Source organism: Sus scrofa, chromosome 3 (assembly GCF_054392235.1).
Source record: "Sus scrofa isolate SSC_HxYL_T2T_F1_AM1 chromosome 3, Sscrofa_HxYL_maternal_Yorkshire_Landrace_v2.0, whole genome shotgun sequence".
NCBI lineage: Eukaryota > Metazoa > Chordata > Mammalia > Artiodactyla > Suidae > Sus > Sus scrofa.
The window spans coordinates 122,465,104-122,479,836 of record NC_139385.1 but is presented as its reverse complement, the minus strand read 5'-3'; the positions used below and the strand labels follow the sequence as shown (position 1 = coordinate 122,479,836).

The window sequence follows — 14,733 nt, the reverse complement described above, 5'->3', positions numbered from 1 at the left end:
AGGCTGTCCACACCTGCCCCTGTCTCTGTCCTGAGACTGGACAGAGCAACTCGTCTGCTCTCTCATAGCCGCTGATGGGCCCATTTCCAAAGGGGGCCACAGGGGATCAGGCAGGACAGGCTCTGTCCTAGGATTTTCTCTGCCTCCTCAGGCCTCCTTCCCCTCCGGGGCAGCGGGACCCTGTCTGTGCCCACTGGGCTGAGCAGCCCACGCAGAAACAACATGGGTGTCGTCCTGAGGAAGCGGGCCAACCGGGCCTCCCTGCCCAGCATCCCCGTCAGCAAGCAAGAGCCCAGCTTTGCACGCCATGCATCAGGTGGGGGCCAGTCCGACTGGTGGGGGCACGCTGTCTCGGGATGCTTTGGGGCATTTGGGGCATGCCCTGCGCTGCTCTGCTTCTGGCCTTTGGTCATGTCCTAGTAGGGGGCAGCCTGGGGTGGTCACCTTGCCAGGGAGAGGAACGGTGTCTGAGAATTAAAAAGTGTCTTTGGACATAGGGTTGTTTTTTGTTTTGTTTTTAATTCTATGGCCACACCAGTGGCATATGGAAATTCCTGGGCCGGGGATCCGACTCCAAGCTGCAGTTACTACCTATGCTGCAGCTGTAGCAACACTGGAACTCTAATCCACTGTGCCAGACTAGGGCACAGTGCCTCCAGAGTGACCTGAGCTGCTGCAGTCAGATTTTTTTTCTTTTTAGGGCCACACCTGTGGCATATGGAGGTTCCCAGGCTAGGGGTCAAATTGGAGCTGCAGCTGCCAGCCTGCGCCACAGCCACAACAATGCCATATCTGAGCCACATCTGTGACCTACACTACAGCTCACGGCAATGCCAGATCCTTAACCCATTGAGTGGGGCCAGGGATCGAACCCATGTCCTAATGGATACTAGTTGGGTTTGTTATCACTGAGCCACAGAAGGAATTCTAATGGGGACACAGGGTGTTGCAACGGGAATTGTGGCTGGCTAGATAGATGTGCCCAGCCTGGGTGACGTGTCTTAGAGGACTCAGCAGTGCAGCGGGGCCGCAGATGCTGGGGATCAGGCTCCATGGAAATGCCTGGAAACCCTTGGAAGAGGAAAAAAAGTCCTGGGTGTTAGCTTATGAAATGTGAGGGCTGGACCGGGCTGGTTACAGACACGGATCTGGTGACAGACCAGGACTCAAAGGTTCTATGGGAGACTCAGGAAGGTGCCAAGGTACCAAGGGGGGCCCTGTCCCCATTCCACCAGAGGAGCAGCTATTTCACCTACCCTTTTTGCATGTTAGGCACCCACGTGGGATTTCACTTGGAAAGATTTTGCTACTAAAGTATATTTGAAAGCAACCAACCTGGTTCAGAGTTTCATTAAATTTGGACATTGTTTTTTGTTTGTTTGTTTGTTTTTTGTTTTTGGTCTTTTTGCCTTTTCTAGGGCTGTTCCCATGGCACATGGAGGTTCCCAGGCTAGGGGTCGAATCGGAGCTGTAGCCGCCAGCCTACACCAGAGCCACAGCAGCATGGGATCCGAGCCGCATCTGCAACCTACACCACAGCTCACAGCCACGCCGGATCCTTAACCCACTGAACAAGGGCAGGGATCGGATTCGTTAACCACTGCGCCATGACGGGAACTCTCAAACGTGGACGTTGATAATAGAATAGAACATCATTTTCATGCTAGAAATAATACCGACTCACCTCCCTTTTCCAGTCTTTTTCTATCCTTTTGACTCCATCAAGTAGAAAGTCTTAATTTGGTGCTAGTCTGTAGAACTGCTCCAAGACTCGTGAAGCTCCTTTCCTTTATTAGAAAAGTTTACATCCTTTTATTGGGTGTCTTAGGAACTAGGAAATCATTTGAATTCAATAATAAAAAACAGGGGTATGACTCCGGGGCCATCACTTACTAGGAAGGTCATCTTGGGGTCAGGACTTGATCCCACAAATCTTAGTTCCTCCATCGGTAAAGGGGGTTTCATGGGAGGAACAGAGCATCTACTATTCTGAGCAAAGGATGGGAAATCACAGAAATTGTGATGATAATGATAACAGTAATAGTTGTGAATCTCTTTTCTAAACAAAGAGATCATGCGTTTGGCTTGAGATATCAGAAGCTGACTCATTTTATAGCTGGAGTTTGTAACATTATTTTACTGTAAATATTTATCATAAGCTATGTATGACAAATAATCATTTACCAGTTATGGCAGTGACATAAATTTCCCTTTAAAATAAACTTATTTAGGATTTAAAAAGCAGGTTGATTTGAGGAAACGTACCATGTAAATACAAGTAATTAAGAGCTATAGCAAAAAAAGTCATGAAAATGATAATGAATGGTTGATGCTTGGGATATATCACCCTCTCTAACCTAAGACACTCATTTTATAGACAACACAGCTGAGACGCAGAGACTCACGTTCACCCAAGGTCACCTAAGGTGCTGGTGGCCCATAGGGGCTAAGACGCTGGCTAATGAATCTTGATCTAATGGCAAAACTGAGAAAAAAAAAAAAAAAAATCCGGGAGTGAGGTCTTTTTGTCTTGGTTTTAACCAAAGGAATTAACGTTCTTCAACTCAGATGTGCCCAGGCCCTCCTGGATATGCCACAGGGAAAAGCATATAAAGACGAACCTCTGGCAAAACCTGGGCAGAAAGGGAGACTCGGCAGTGAGAGCTCTGGGTTCCAGTGCGGGCTCCGCTGGTGGAGATGCTGAGGGTGGGGCCCCCGCCTCTCTGGGCCTCTGGAGCCTCAGCTCTGTGATCCGGGCGTGGGACCAGACAGGAGCCTCTACACTTCCTCCTGTTCTTCTGGAATTTTATGATTCCAGCATCTGTCCCCAAGGAAGGAGAGCCCAGAAAACATGATCTAAGTTTTAAGGAACATCCCTGCTTAAGGTCAGTCCCTGCAGGTGTGGCCATGCCTCGACCTCCTGCCTGTTGCCTTTGGACAACTTCCCTGCTTGGGCAGCTTCACCAAAGGATGGGGTGGAGGCAGCGGGGGGTGAAGGAGAAGCCGTAACACAGGCTCCTGGGTGGGGATGAGGTTACAGAGTCACCAGAGTGAGCAGGGGAGTCATTCTTTGACACACTTGCTGGCCTCACCTGCAACCACATGCAGGGCAGGATTAGGGGTGCCTCACCAGCTCTGTGGCTTGATCACATGGCATCGAGCCACCTATCACAGGCCAGTTTATTTATAACATCAGGTTGGCAGGAGTTCCCGTGGTGGCTCAGTGGGTTAACAACCCCTCTAGCATCCATGAGGATCAGGGTTTGATCCCTGACCTCGGTGGGTTGAGGATCTGCCGTGGCTGTGGCTGTGGCGTAGGCTGGTGACTCTGGCTCTGATTTGATCCCTAGCCTGGGAACCTCCATATGCCATGGGCGTGGTCCTAAAAAGATTTAAAAAAACAAATCAGGTTGGCAATGGTAGAGATAGAAACAGGCCACCAAAGGCAGTGGTTCGGTGGTCTCTGTGCCTCCCCCAGGAGTGAAGCCCAGGCCCTGGCTCCCCAGCCCTCATGGGTCTGGGTCCCTTCCCCCTGCACACCCCTCCCCGATAAGGTGGGCTGGGCACTGCACTGCGGGCCAGGCCTTGGTCCTCCTGGGGAATGCCTGCTTCTCTCCCTCTCTGCGAGTGCAGCTCAGTCCTTGCCTGCGGTGCTCACCTTGGGGTCTCCTGAGTGGGAAGAAGAGGAGGAGACGGATCTTCGAGCTTTCAAGGAGTTGAGGCCTTTCTCGAACCCAGAGCTGGGGCTGGTAGATGCCCTCCAGTGCCTGGACAGCAGTGACTGGTGAGGAAGCCCTGCCTGCGTGCACGCCTGCCCCGTCTGCCTCCCCACTGCTGGCCCTGGCGCCAAGGAGGAGGACTGTTGGGTGTGTGTGTGTGGCCACCCAGGTGTGCCCTGGGCCTTCCAGCAGCCCTGTGCGCTGCTCTGTGGTGCACCACAGCCAGGCCTGGAAAGTCTGATGAGACCCTGCAGAGCTTCCCTGGGGCCCAAGAAAGGTCACAGCCCTTGGTTTCTCTAAGTCAAGCTCATTCTGCCCCAGAGCTCCTCCCACTGAGGCTTAGCCCTGAGTAGGGCGATGACCCGGGGTCCAGAACATTTGCGGGAAGGCCTCTCTGTCTTCGAATCTCATGTTCAAGTGCCTTCTCTTGAAGGTGCTGGCTTTGCGTCTGGGTCCTGGGGGTGGGCTTTCATCCTGGGTGGGGATGAACCGCGGGCCCCGTAAAATGGCTTGTACTGGACTGTTCGGATTTCAGCCTGGGTGTCACGCCAGGACGCCCTGCCACTGAGGCCATGGAATCCCTCCCCGCCGTGGAGGGGGTGGTGGTGACGTAGGCAGCCTGGCCTGCCGCGGGAGGGGCTCCTCCCTCCCCCCTGCCTGTGACAGGCCTGGACTTGCTTCTCAGGCAGATGAAGGAGAAGGGCCTGGTGAGCATCCAGCGCCTGGCGGCCTGTCACTCGGAGGTCCTCGCCGGGAGGCTGCATGACGTGTCCTTGGCCGTGACTGGGGAGGTGAGGCCTCCTGTGTCCTGTGTACCCTGCCCGACCCCCAGCAGGTCCCCCTCCCCTGTGCTGCTGCTCAGCGCGGGCCACGCAGCAGCGACAGAGGGCCCATGACTCCTGGAACATGAGCATCCCCGGCCTATTTCTCAGCTCCCAGCCAGCCACCCATTTCTCAGGTTGGAAAACTGAGGCCTGCAGTCTCCTTATTTCTAATCTCTGGGCATTGAAACAGTCGGAATCCTCCGTGCCCGTTTATCACGGCCCTGCATTGTCCTCTGTACTCAGAATGCCTGTGGAGGGATGGAGCATTCTGGGCCAGATCTCCAACTTCTGGGCAGCGGTAACATTTCCCAAACCCCTTCTCTGTGGGGCTGGGGCTTGGCCTAGGCTGGGCTCCAGGCTGGGCTCCTGGCCAGGCTCCGAGGAGTAATAAGAAGCATCTTAGGAGTTCCCGTCATGGCTCAATGGTTAACGAATCCAACTAGGAGCCATGAGGTTGCGGATTCAATCCCTGGCCTTGCTCAGTGGGTTAAGGATCCGGCGTGGCCGTGAGCTGTGGTGTAGGTCACAGATGCGGCTCAGATCCTGTGTTGCTGTGGCTCTGGCACAGGCCAGTGGCTACAGCTACGATTCGACCCCTAGCCTGCAAACCTCCGTATGCCACGGGAGCGGCCCAAGAAATGGCAAAAAGACCAAAAAAAAAAAAAAAAAGAAGAAGCATCTTATCACAAGTGGAGGCAGCGCCCCCCACCTTGAGTATCGACTGTTCCAGGCGAGGGCCTTGTGAAGATGACATTGAACGTGAATTGAAGTGCTTTCCACGCCCCGCTTGGGCAGGAGCCCTTGGCCCCGCCCAGGCAGTCCTGCAGGGTCCCCTCCCATCTCTCCTCAAGGTCACCAACCTCCGCTCCAAGGTGTCCCGCTTGGCCATCAGCACCCTGGGAGGCCTCTTCCGGGCCTTGAAGAAGAATATGGACCAGGAGGCTGAGGAGATCACCCGCTGCCTGCTCCAGAAGATGGGGAACACCAGCGAGTTCATCCAGAGAGCGGCCAACCGGTCCCTGGGGGCCATGGTGGAGCACGTGACCCCGGCCCGTGCCCTGGTGGCCCTGACCTCGGCGGGCATCTAGTACGCGGAGGCAGGCGGGTTGTCTGAGGGGTGGGGGTGGCCTGGGAAGGTGAGGCTGAGAGAGAGGCCCTGAGGTGGGAGAGGAGCAGGGAGATGGAGCAGGTGCCTCGTGCATTCACCTGGGGGAGGCGGCCCCTGCTCTCCCCGGGGGCTTCTCTCCTGCCCCTCCTGGGCCAGGCTGGGCATGATGAGGGGAGCTAGGGCAGCCCTGGGCCCCAGCTGGGAAGGGAGAGGAGCTGAGGTTCTGCTCAATCCTGGGAAGCCTACAGGGCCATGGTCGCGTCCCAGGAGGCAGGGCAGCAGAGCAGCCTTCGGCTTGTGCCCAGGGAGCCGCTTTCCCCCTCCCCCAGGGAAGGGGTCCCCCTTTCTGATGAAATCTGGGCCATCAGGAGAACAAGGCACACAGTCTCCAACTCCAGTTGGTACCCCTCGGCCTTCTGGGGAGGAGGAAGGGGCCAGCTGCTCTTGGATCCTTTCTGCAGCCCGATTTGCGTTTCCTTAACGGAAAAGCCAAAATCAAGAGCAAAAGCAGAAGCATTTCCCAAGCCCCTCCTCCCATAGGGTGAAAGAGCTGCCAGTCACGACGCTGACACTTACACAGGACCCAGGGTGTGTTGTCGCAGCCAAGGGGCCTTTGCCAGTGGGTTTCAGAGCCAGGTTGTCTGGGTTCACATCCCGGACTGTTACTTCACTTCCCCATGCCTCGCTCTCCCCATCTGTAAAATGGGGATCCTAAGAAAGCGGTGAGGAGTAAAGGAGCTGATTCATGAGCGAGCACGCAGAGCAGAGCCGGCCCCCCTAACGCTGCTCAAGTGCCTACTGTGGCTCTTGCTAACTCGGGAGAAATGACCTACCCTTTTCTCTGGCTTCTTCCCCAAGCCTCTGCTTCCTCACCCACAGGACAATGACCACAGTGGTAGCTGAGGCAGGTGAGGAGACACTGAGTCAAAGGCACGTAGCACGGCGCCTAGCAGGGAGGTGCCTCAACACACTGAGGCAGTGATTGTTGGCAGCAAGAACCAGGGGAGCCTGGACCGGGGCTGTGCATTCGAATTCCCTGGGGTCGTGCTACCCTGCAGGTTCAGGTTCAGGTTTAGATGCTCATGGTGCTGGTCCCTGGACCACGCAGCGTAGGGAGAGCCCAAGCCTCCCTCTGTGTTCCACGGGGCTGGCATCCAGGGGGAGAAAGGGGCTGGAGTCACCTAATGGACTGTGGGCACATTGAATTCACATTGAATAAGGTGAAAAAGAGAGAGGTGGCATCCGGATGGGTTCCTCCTTGGAGACTTCGGGTTTCCCCCTGAAATCACCCTCTACTCTTCTCGGTTCAGCTCAACAAATGCGCAATAACTCCCATGCAGTGCTGAGATTGGTGTGTGCCTGGCACTGGGGATTCCCAAGAGGGGAGACTGGGTGCCACGGGGTGCCTCTGTACTTTCCAGGGGACGAGGACTGTGCCACCCCAGGGAGCACTCTTTCTGCCGGGGTTGGGAGTGGCGCTCAGAAGGCAGAGGTAGAATATTCTAGGCGGAGAAAAGGTGGGGAGTGCGTTTAGGCAAAGGTGGAACATGAGCTCAGGAGGGCACAGGGTCGGTGGGCACATGGTGCATCTGGGGACATCACCTGTGCCTTCTATCCTGCCGACATCCTTAGTTCCAGGGTCAGGAGGGGTCTGTTCTTTCCTTGAAGATTCCTCATAACCTGCGCAGGACAGAATTTGGAGCCCACTGCGGCGTGAGACATGGAGGCACAGCTGTAGGTCCATGTGTGCCAGTGTGGGGACCCCCACCCCCTCTCCTTGGCTGAGCCCTTGCCCATGACTGTGTTTCCTTTCAGCCACCGAAACCCCTTAGTCCGGAAATGCACTGCCGAGCACCTCTCGGTCGTCCTGGAGCAGATAGGTGCTGAGAAGCTTCTCTCAGGCACCAGAGACAGCACAGACATGCTGGTGCACAACCTGGTGAGGCTGGCCCAGGACTCGAACCAGGACACCAGGTAATGCAGGGCCATGGGCCAGGGACGGCTGACCTGGCCAGCCCAGGGCGGATTAGGCAGCCAGCCAGCCCTAAGGCCTGGCCCATGCCAGGGCGCACCCTGGAGGGCTCTGATGCATGCGTTCCTCCCAGCCTCCCCAGGCAGCAGCGCTGCACCTCACGTCCTCGTAAATGCCTCCCGGCAGACCCCAGGAGGGTGTCTTTGGGAATTGGTCCAGAGCAGAAGTGAGGTCAGGGCCCGGTGCACGTAGGCAGCCCATGCATTTCGGGGAGCCCTCCTGCGTGCCGTGCCCCTCTGCTCCCTCCTGCAGCGCCGAGGCGCCTGCATGCTTGAAACCTTGCAACTTCTGGATTTCACATTTTGTCTGATGGATAGAAGTGCTAGCTCGTCGTTGTTTCAGAGAACTCCCCCCACTTCCTGGTGGTTAACACGTTTGAGTTTGAGTGCTTCTTTACAGGTTTGCTAGCTTTTGATTTAAAAAAGAAAAAAAAGTCTCTCAGAACACTCACTGGAGGAGTGATTGTGGGGGAGAGGGACTAGGATGGGGGAGGGACGCCGGGCAGATGGCGACCCAGGAGTCCGGGCAAGAGGTGCTGGAGGCTGGCAGCAGCGGGGGAGGGGATGGATTGGGCTCTATTTTGAAGGCAGAGCCAATAGCAGATGGGTGGTGAGGACTTCAAAGGGGAATCAAAGATGATGCTTAGGTTTTTAAACTGAACACTGGGAGAATGGTAGTACCATTTACAGAAAGGAGGAATACCGTCAGGGAAGTAGGTTCGGGTTGGTTTGTTCTTCGCAGGTGGGGCATGGGCATCAAGATCTAGTCTCTCTCCAGATCTAAACCCCTCTCCGTTCTGACCTGTCTCTCACACTGGATGGTGTTGAATGCCCTTCCGTCTCCTTCTTCGAACCCTATGCTCTGGTTTCCATGGCCCCGCGCCCCTTGGTTCTCCCTGCCCCTCTGTGCCTCTCTCCCCATCCCCCCCCCCGGATGCCATAGCTGCAGAGGGGTCTTCAGTCCTTGTCCCCCTCTTGCAGCTTTTTCTGAGTGGTGCCATCCCCTCCTGCGGCTCCAGGCACAACAATTCCGATGCTTCCCCCTGAATCCCGCCAGGCCAGCCCTTCCTTGAACGTCTGTCCCATCTCTGTGATGCCTCCTTAGGACCCATCACTGGGATGTCCCCTGTCATCCTTAGTGCAGACTGTCCCCAGATGGACTCATTGCCTTCTCCCCAAACCTGCTTTCGTTCTGTGAGCCCCGTCTTGTTAAAAGTCATTATTTTTTACTAAGTCATCTAAGATGCAAAATGGAAGATTCCATATTTCATTGATTCTAACACATCCCCCCTTCTTATTTATTTATTTATTTACTTTTCTGGGGCTGCACCTGTGGCATATGGGGTTGAATTGGAACTGAAGCTGCCGGCCTACACCACAGCTACAGCCACAGCAACATGGGATTCCAGCCGCATTTGCGACCTACACCACAGCTCATAGCAACTCTGGATCCTTAACCCACTGAGTGAGGCCAGGGATTGAACCTGCATCCTCGTGGATACTGTTAGGCTTGTAACCCACTGAGCCACAATGGGCACTCCCTCCCCCACATTTTAATATCTTAGAATCCTAGGCATCTCACAGTTGTTGTTGGCCAGGGAACAATTATGACTTGGGTTTTGCTACCTATATAGTCACAAACTTGGATAATAATCAGATTTGTTTCTGCTGTGCCAACAAAGGGACTCCATAGTCACAAACTCGATCCTTGCTGCTCATTGTATTAACCTTTGAATTACAGTTTACCTTGTAAGAATTATACCATCAGGCCTTCTTTGCTGGTTAGCCTTTTATCTTAAGAAGTCACCTTGGAGGAGTTCCCATTGCGACTCAGCAGAAACAAATCTGACTAGCATCCCTGAGGACCGAGGTTTGATCCTTGGCCTCATTCGGTGGGTTAAGGATCCGGCTTTGCTGTGAGCTGTGCTGTAGGTCACAGATGTGGCTTGGATCTGGCATTGCTGTGGCTCTGGTGTAGGCCGGTGGCTACAGCTCCCATTCGACCTCTAGCCTGGGAACCTCCATATGCCACAGGTGCGGCCCTAAAAAGACAAAAAAAAAAAAGGTCGCCGTGGAGAATTGTTGAGTTTCATCACTGTTTAAAATGTCTTAGAGGAGTTCCCGTCGTGGCGCAGTGGTTAACGAATCCGACTAGGAACCGTGAGGTTGCGGGTTCGGTCCCTGCCCCTGCTCAGTGGGTTAACGATCCGGCGTTGCCGTGAGCTGTGGTGTAGGTTGCAGACGCAGCTCGGATCCTGCGTTGCTGTGGCTCTGGCGTAGGCTGGTGGCTACAGTTCCGATTCGACCCCTAGCCTGGGAACCTCCATATGCCGTGGGAGCGGCCCACAGTAATAGCAAAAAGACAAAAAAAATAAATAAATAAAAATAAAATGTCTTAGAAATATTCCACTATTATTTGGCATTGAAATTAAGAGTGATTGTACATGAGAAGAGGCATGGAAATAGAGTGATGGGGTATCACTTAGATGTTAATGCAAACATTCCTCATTGAAGAAATGACAAAACCCCACAGGTTCTTACAGGGCACCCCTCAGGTTCTTTGCCCGACCTAAGGAAGGAAGGACACTCCCCAAGAAGGTGTTACTTCCGCCTCTGAGATAGTGTGCAAAGGGCTGGCCTGCCCACACGGGGCCGTGTCACCAAAGGCAGCGGAAATCACCAGGGTCTCCTTTTTCTGTTTCCTTAGTGGAAAACAAATTAATGGTGCATTTCACAATGAGTGAGTGGAGTTTGAGGCTGAGTGAAATACGGTAATTCTAGATGCCTCAAGTTCCACCTCCAATCAGCTACCTGCTGTTTCATCTTCCTTAGCAGCTCTTGAATCTGCTCTCCCCCCCCACCTCATGTTGGGCCTTCAGCATCTCTTGTCAGGACTCCTAATACGTCTCACAGCCCCCCAGCCTTTTCCTAAAGATCCATCCTCCACTGCCAGAGACATTTTGACCAAAATGCGAATCTGATCATTCCTCAGCTTCCCACTCCCTGCAGGCTAGAACCCAACTCCTTGACATCTCCCTAAATTGGACCCTACCTTCTTCTCCAGTCTGTTCTCGTTCTGGGTCTAGTCCCTGCCTGCTATTCCCTCAATCAGACACCTGCATGTCTCCCAGACTGTTTTATGGACCCTGGAATGTCTGCCCTCCTCTCTTTACTCCTTAATCCCATCCTGCTTGTGAACTCCTATTCATCTGTTGAATCCCAACCCAAGGTCACCTCTTCAGTGAAGCCTTCCTTGCTTTCTTCCCCTGCCCACTGCTGTTTATCATGTAGAGTTGACCACTCCTTTTTATACTGCCCTGCTGCACCCTTCTTCAGACTTCTAAATGTCTCATGCTAGAAAAAAGTTAAGTACATTTTGGTATAGCTACCCCACAGAATATTATTTAGCCATGAAAAAGGATGACGTGAGAAGATGATTAATGATAAAGTGAAAAAATTGGGGTAAAAGTTATATATACATTCTGGTATCAACTAAAATGTATATGCATGAAAAAGACTATAAAATATGTAAAAACTTAATAATGAAACCTTTCGGTAATGGGATCATGATTGATGTTTCTTCTTTTATGAATCTAGTTTTTAACGGGGTGAGGATTACTGTCATCATTAGAAGAAGTATTTAAAGTTCTCTTACTCTAATTAGAAAAAAAGTGTAAAGCTATAAAGCAAATTTATGTTACATTTCTGTAGCGGTTTTTTATCTTGCTCCTTCTCCGGTGGCAGGTTTTATGGCCGGAAGATGGTGAATATCTTGATGTCCAACACAAAGTTTGATGCGTTCCTGAAGCAGTCCCTCCCTTCGCATGACCTGCGGAAGGTCATGACAGCCATTAAGCAGCGGGTGAGTCGGTGGCACGGTGTGAGCTGGTCTGGGGTGGCGACCAGGGCTGAGCCTGGCAGCCTGCAGCCCTCACAACCATCAGGGGAGTGGGGAGTCCACTCTGGAGGCTTTAATTTCATCCACGGCTCCTGACAGGTGGAATTTCCTTTTTGGTGCTGGGACCCAGTTCTGCCTTCCACTGCCTGTGTCCCTTGAGGCTCCCTGGTTCCCTTTACCTTCATCTTTTAAGTGGGGATCTTGACCCCTGGCCTGACTCCCAGTGTTCTGGAAGGCTCCACTGTGCCCTCCGAAGCTCCCCCAGGTGGAAGGGGTCATTGCTCTTGTGACAGTCTAGATGAGCATGTCTGGCAGTCCCCCCACCACCTTTGGCTCATGTTCTGTGTGTATTTTTCAAGGGAATAGAAGATATTGATGAACTTGCATCTGCCAAAGGCCGCAAGGTATCGCGGAGCCTGCTGGTGTGTGAGAATGGGCTGCCCACCGAGGACGGGTACCGTAGCTCTGCTCTCTCTGGGGCTCCACGTCCAAGACCGCTAATGGCAGCCTGCTGCTTGACCCAGGCCCGACGTGCCTCTGGGAGGGGGCTGTGCATCTGGGCTACCACTGAGCCCCAGTCGGGTCGGCAGGATTCCCAGGGAATTTATAGGATGGGCTCCCCCATCCAAATACTGGGGAGAGCAAATCCCGGCTCGGGAGCCTCTGCTGGTGGAAGTGGGCTCTTGCCGTCTTGGCCGTGTCGGTGCAGTTCCACTGGTGTAAGTGGGACAGGCCAGGCTCTGGGAGAGCTGAGTCTCATTCATTCAGCAGAGCCTTTCCCACCAGGGGAGACTAATCTAGAGGCAGAGGTGGAAGGAATGGGCCAAGGGGTGAAAGGGTGGGAGTTAGGAGGATCTCGAGACCCCAGAGGAATCTGACAGCCACTCCTGTGCCTAAAACTCAGACCCCTTCTGCCATGTCCCAGGAGGACCACGTCTGGACTCCTTAGCTGGCCTCCCAGTGAAGCCCCCTGCCCACCTCTTCTAGGGCAACTTCCTGCTGTCTGTTCCACATGTGCTTTCTCTGCCAGACCACAGAAGCTCACTCATCTCCTGGCCCTCAGCCTTCTCCCTCCCTCCCGTGCCCTTGCTTGCACGGTGCCATCTGCCCCTGGAACACATTTATTCTATAAGATTTGACTCACCTGTCCCCTTCTCCCAGAAGGTCTCTCCGCCCCTCTGCCCCCATGTGCCCCGTTCTTCAGCCCTCTCTCTCCCATTGGTCTGTGAGCTCCCTGGCGTAAACAGCGCATCTCTCATCTCATTGTTCCCAACATCCAGCCTAGTTCTCGGCACTCGGTAGGCAGAGAGTGTGGAATGTAGGGATGGAGGTCGGAGTTGGGCTCTGCGGGGTGGGACCCGGTACAGGGCTCAGAGACCCAGGCTCTGAGTTGGCGGTGGGGTGGGAGTTTTGTATGCCCGCAGGATCGGGCCAGGGGAATATGATGGGCATGTGATTCCAGGGTGAGACAACAGGGCTTCTTAGCATCCCCTAGTCACTGGAGGGGTGTGAGCAGAGCCTTGACAGCCAGGAGTCAGGATACAGGCTCCTGGCAAGACCTTCTCCCACTCTTAGATTAAATGTGCTCCAGTCTTCCTTTCATGGATTTCCAACCCTGCAGTCCGAGCTCCCTCACCCCATTCTTAAGGTATCTCCTGAAAGGAGAAAAAAAGGTGGGAAGAGAGAGCCCTGCCCCCCCTGACAAGGGGATGGAGCTCTAGGCAAATGGCTGTTGCTCCCTGAGGAAAAGGCATTTCCAGAGTGTCCCCAGGCAGCAAGTGGAGGGGAAGCTGGGGTGGACTAAGCTGCAGGTGAAGCTCTTGTTTCCGCCCCACCTCTCTGGGGGTTGTGTTCACCCCCCCAGGGCTGCCCAGGTCAGACACTCCTTCCATGTAGGCTCAGCTCCAATGGCCCACGGTTGGCGGGGTTGCGCTCCTCCACGCGGGGTGGCTTGGAGACGGTGGAGCAGCTGCGGGAGCTGACGCGGCTGCTGGAGGCCAAGGAGTACCAGTCTCGGATGGAAGGCGTGGGGCGGCTCCTTGAGCACTGCAAGGCCAAGCCAGAGCTCATCACCGCCAACCTGGTCCAGGTGTGTGCTGCCCCCACCCTGTCCTCTCGCTCTCCTGTGGGTGCAAAGTCAATTTGGAAGACAGGGCTGGAGATTGTACTAGACCCTTCAGGGTAAAGGGAGCCAGCCAGACACTTGCTATCCAGTTGTCATGGTGATGCCATAAGACTATCTGGAAGTGGCCGAGAGGGCAAGGGCCGTGTCTCCTGCTGGCAGTCTTGGCACAACTCAGATGTCCTGGGCATCTTTCATCCTTCTAGCGGATTTCCAGGGAGGAGGGCAGAGCGGAGGATGTGGTGGCTGAGGACTGCTCCTGAGCTAGCTATGCACGTGAGGTGTGGGGGACACAAGGTGCAGTTGGCCAGGGGACTGTGCCCAGATGGCTGGACAGGTGGGTCTGGAGTAGGCCCAAGCCCTTTCACAGACTAGACATGAGGGCAGGTGCCTGCCTCTTCCAGGATTGAGGCTGCTGACGGTCAAGCCACATAGCAGAGTAGTTAACACAGGTTTAAATATTTTTACCAGCTGTGTGGTATGGGCAAATCATTTAACCTCTCAGCCTCAGTTTTTGTTCTGCTTTTCTTTTTTGTCTTTTTAGGACTGTACCCTTGGCATATGGAAGCTCCCAGGCTAGGGGTCAAATCGGAGCTATAGCATCTGGCCTACACCACAGTCACAGCAATGTGGGATCCGAGCCGCGTCTGTGACCTACACCACAGCTCACGGCAATGCTGAATCCTTAACTCACTGAGTGAGGCCAGGGATTGAACCTGTGTCCTCATGGATACTAGTCAGATTTGTTTCCACTGAGCCACGACGGGAACTCCTGTTCTGTTTTTAGTGGTAAACTGAGGATGAGAATATCTGCCTCATGGATCGTTAAGATCACTCCTTGTGGGAGTTCCTGTTGTGGCTCAGCAGTAACGAACCCAACTAGTATCCATCAGGACACGGGTTTGATACCTGGCCTCGCTCAGTGGGTTAAGAATCTGATGTTGCCACGAGCTGTGGTGTAGGTCGCAGAAGCGGCTTGGATCCTATTGCTGTGGCTGTGGTGTAGGCTGGCAGCTGCAGCTGCAGCTCCG

At 54.1% G+C, this 14,733-nt stretch overlaps 1 protein-coding gene across 6 annotated transcripts in view; it reads left to right on the top strand.

The window, feature by feature from the left end:
- The window catches only part of TOGARAM2 (TOG array regulator of axonemal microtubules 2), a 59,878-nt gene that overhangs the window by 31,436 nt on the left and 13,709 nt on the right, over positions 1-14,733 (top strand). For 3 of the 6 annotated variants that reach the window (XR_014842350.1, XR_014842351.1, XR_014842349.1), the window contains 8 exons: positions 152-316; positions 3,634-3,784; positions 4,405-4,510; positions 5,395-5,630; positions 7,467-7,625; positions 11,427-11,544; positions 11,940-11,984; positions 13,477-13,669. Coding sequence is in view for 3 of the 6 variants with exons in the window: in XM_085019711.1 (XP_084875837.1) it covers positions 3,417-3,784; positions 4,405-4,510; positions 5,395-5,630; positions 7,467-7,625; positions 11,427-11,544; positions 11,940-12,034; positions 13,477-13,669 (1,275 nt within the window). In the remaining 3 variants the exon portion in view is untranslated. Of the gene's footprint in view, positions 1-151; positions 702-3,350; positions 3,785-4,404; positions 4,511-5,394; positions 5,631-7,466; positions 7,626-11,426; positions 11,545-11,939; positions 12,035-13,476; positions 13,670-14,733 lie in introns of all 6 variants that reach the window. The other 3 variants (XM_021087671.2, XM_085019710.1, XM_085019711.1) reach the window with 2 other exon arrangements.